At 38.8% G+C, this 3,736-nt stretch overlaps 1 protein-coding gene across 1 annotated transcript; it reads left to right on the plus strand.

The window, feature by feature from the left end:
• The first annotated feature begins 223 nt into the window (after positions 1-223).
• LOC149082604 (uncharacterized) lies at positions 224-1,347 on the plus strand. Its single transcript, XM_089236768.1, has 2 exons — positions 224-952; positions 1,339-1,347. The coding sequence occupies exons 1-2, from the start codon at positions 224-226 to the stop codon at positions 1,345-1,347; spliced, it is 738 nt and encodes a 245-aa protein (XP_089092894.1).
• The last annotated feature ends 2,389 nt before the right edge of the window (positions 1,348-3,736 follow it).

Raw genomic sequence — 3,736 nt, forward strand, 5'->3', positions numbered from 1 at the left:
TGTCAAAATGGTTGCACATGCATAAGCTCCCTCTCTCTATGGCTCACTCTCTCTTGTGGATATCAAAGAAAAGATCTCCCACCATTTGGTTCCAAGGGAAAACCATCAAGAAACGGACGTGCTATGTTATTTAGGCGTCTTCATCGATAAGCAACTTAGCTGGGAAGATCACATCAAAGAACAGAAGAGAAAGGCGTCTGGTGTTCTTCAGAAGATGCGCCTGATGGCCGGACCACAGTGGGGACTGGCACGGACTCTGAGGAGATCCCTCTACTTGACAGTGGTTGAGCCTATGATAGCTTATGGAGCTTCAATATGGCATTCTCCCAAGGTCCAGATGTTCAGACGGCTCGATTCTATACAAAGACCCTTCCTTCTATATATCTCTGGTGCGTATAGAACTACACCTACGAATGCTCTTCAGGTGATCTTGGGGTTTCTGCCATTATCCCTCAAGATAGAATTCCTGGCAAGAGTCACACGTGTTCTAAAGCTTCACAAGCCATGTCCATTGTTAGAGGAAACATTAGTCCCACACGCCTTCGAGCAAATAACTATAGGCTGGACCTCGCATCCTGCAGAATTTCTGCAAGCCAATCAATCACTCCTAGACTCTTCGGAGGATGATACACCTGACGAGAAATCCGTTGTATATTACACGGATGGCTCTAAACTGGAATCAGGTAGAGGAGCTGCCTGTATAAAAACCGTGGGAACGGAGATCGTGGATAAATGGGCTGCTAAACTAAAAGAAAATAATTCAGTATATCAAGTTGAGATGCTCGCTATCTTTACAGCAGCTCTGGATGCAGCTACAAACAGGAGACAGACTGTAATAAGATCGGATAGCCGTTCAAGCCTTCAGGCCATTCTATACCCGCTCTCTCAAAACACAATGGCGAGAAAGATCAGGAGTATACTTGTATCTCACCCATCAATACGCATCTCCTGGGTAAAAGCCCACAACGTCCAGTGGGGAAACGAGCTAGCGGATGCGGTTCTTCGATTTACATATTTTTTTATTTCCTTTCACTATATGTAATCTTTGACGTATCAATAAATTTTGGTTTTAACGTTTGCGGAGCGGCCGTTTCGAAACGCGCTACCGCGTTCGCGTTTAATGTAAGACCATTCATTTTTTATTGCTATATAAATATATCTGATGCTGATGTGGTGAACTATGCTATGTACGGGAATCATTTTCCACATGATCACACACTGAACACACAATATTTTTAGCTCGTGTTTTCAGTTTCGAGCATTGAAGTGGAATACATAAATATTACGCACAATGAAGTGCAAAATAAAGATGACATTAAGAAAATCTCATATTTTCAGAAAGAGTAGTTGTGACGAAATCATCATTCAACTCTCCTCTCTCACTCCATCAAAATCAGAAAATTCGAAACCCCGCTTCGATGATGGCGTAGTACTTGAATGGCTCCTTCCTCATGGTCATGTCTTTGCTAAGCAAGGCCACGATTTCGAATCCACCGCAATGTGATTTGAAACCATGTTTGAGGAGGACAATATCACCCCCAATGTTTTGAAGACTGTCGCGCCATCTATTAGTTTAAATTGCAACTAATTTCACGGACCGGTGTATTTAAAAGTTTAAGCTTACCCATTAAACAAACTGCTCTTGTTTCATCTATCCATATGTGACTGATCCTCAGATATACCCTTTAAAAAGTTAAGGAGTCCTTTCGAAACACTCTATAGCTTTTTTAAATCAGTTGATATTACCTATTTTGTATTTCCATTGTCTTACCAGGAAATTAATTGAATCCACTTGAACGAGATTGTTGTTGTTTCTTTCCCTTAAAATTTAAAGTAGAAAGAAAAAGAAACACTTTTTCCCTTAAAAACGAAATTTTTTTGTAACACCAGTAATTATTAAATTTAAAACTATGCATTATATACGAAGGAGGTCCAGACACGATATACAGTAGAATCCCGTTTTAACGAATAACGTTGTACCGTTAACGGACACTTTCCTATAATCTCCCAAATAAGTTCACATGATGACAATGCAAAAAACCTGGAATTCTTTATAACGAAATTTCGTTATAACGAAGTGATTTCTCCAGTCTCTTGGAGGTCATTATAACGGGATTCGACTGCATTTCATTCTTACGACAATGACTTTCTGTGGTTACAGTAATTGGTTATTTTATCAAGTTTACGAAATACTGAAGCAAATTGGAGAAATTGACTCCACTTTCACCACGTTGGGAAGACGTTAGAACAATGTACAATATTCTCGTTAATTCGACGGAACATCGACCCACACCAACACGTGCCGCGCTGGCATTGACAGCAGATTACTTTCCGAATAGACTTATAAAAAGTTACAGAAAATTACTTTTCTCTTTCAGTGAACATTCGACACTTGTTTTTATCTCCTTAAAATCTACTTATACTTAAAAAAAACACACTCGTTGTTCCAAATAATGTAGGTTTATGGTGACGCTATTTTCCTTCCTTTTTCATTATGCAAAGTGTTTTTTCACACATTTTGAAGCTGTCTAATCAATACGGTGGATCGCTGTGAAAAAAAAAAACAAGTTTATTTTTTGTGATGAAGAAAAAATATGTATAAAACGTGTGACACCGTGAGTGTGTGTACGAGGCCAGTAATGCATGACTGAAAAAACAAACACCTTGAAATTTTTTTTTCGTGTTTTTTGGATGAAAAACAATTCCATAAGTCCTTGGAATGAGAAATAGAACAACCACACACGTGTGAGAAATTTATCTGATGGTCTTTTTTCTAAGCCAGGAGTCTACAACCTTTCATACATTGCGATCAGAATTGAAACCCACTGTATACGAACTCCTGCTGCAGTGTTTAGAATCGTAAGACGGAATCCAGATTCACAAGGGTTTAAGTAATGTAATGTATAGTGGTTGCTTAACAAGATGGGCCAACGAGGCCGCTAGTCAAACAATGACCCCAAGTAATTGAAGTAATTTTTTTTCCAAGGGACGTTCAAATTAATCGAATTTTCGGCAGGGCTGTCAGTTCAAATATTTTCCGGGGGGGGGGCAAAAACATATAATGAATGTATATATATATACAGGGTGTCCCATCCAAATTCTGCACAGGACCATCCAAACTCTGCACAGCCAGATTCCTCGCTTTGAATGCATAAAAAATGACCAAAGAACTGTACCTGTACGACCCATTGTGTTCGAGAAAAATGCGAAAGAAAAGTATGATGTCATATCCGGGGAAATGTCATCCATATTTTTAAGGGCATCTTTTTATCAGCCACCTCGTTGGGCATTTTGTCTGTTGTGGCGTTGTATTTGTATTTGTATTTGAAAGAAAAAATAATTATTGGAAGCATGAACATTGGTATTTGCATCCTTCGATATGCACAGTGGGCATTTTGAATGTCTTCCTATGTACACATATGTGAATACCGATGTTCATGTTTCCAACAAAGTTTGTTTTTTCTTGCACCGGATATGACGTCATACTTTTATTTCGCATTTTTCTCGAAAACAATGGGAGGTACAGTTCTTTGGTTATTTTTTTATGTATTCGAAAGTGACGAATCTGGTTGTGCAGAGTTCGGACGGTCTTGATGGGACACCCTGTATATTCCACGTTATTTGTTGTGCGTACATGGTTTCGCTTACGCACTTTCACAGCAGCTGGCTGCCTTAACATGTTAAAATGATTTTAATCATTATTTTGTTAAGTTTGAATAATGTTTCAATAATGTTG

This window comes from Pholcus phalangioides, unplaced genomic scaffold (genome assembly GCF_987345545.1).
Source record: "Pholcus phalangioides strain wild (caught in Gottingen) unplaced genomic scaffold, Ppha-v1.0 ptg000009l_1, whole genome shotgun sequence".
NCBI lineage: Eukaryota > Metazoa > Arthropoda > Arachnida > Araneae > Pholcidae > Pholcus > Pholcus phalangioides.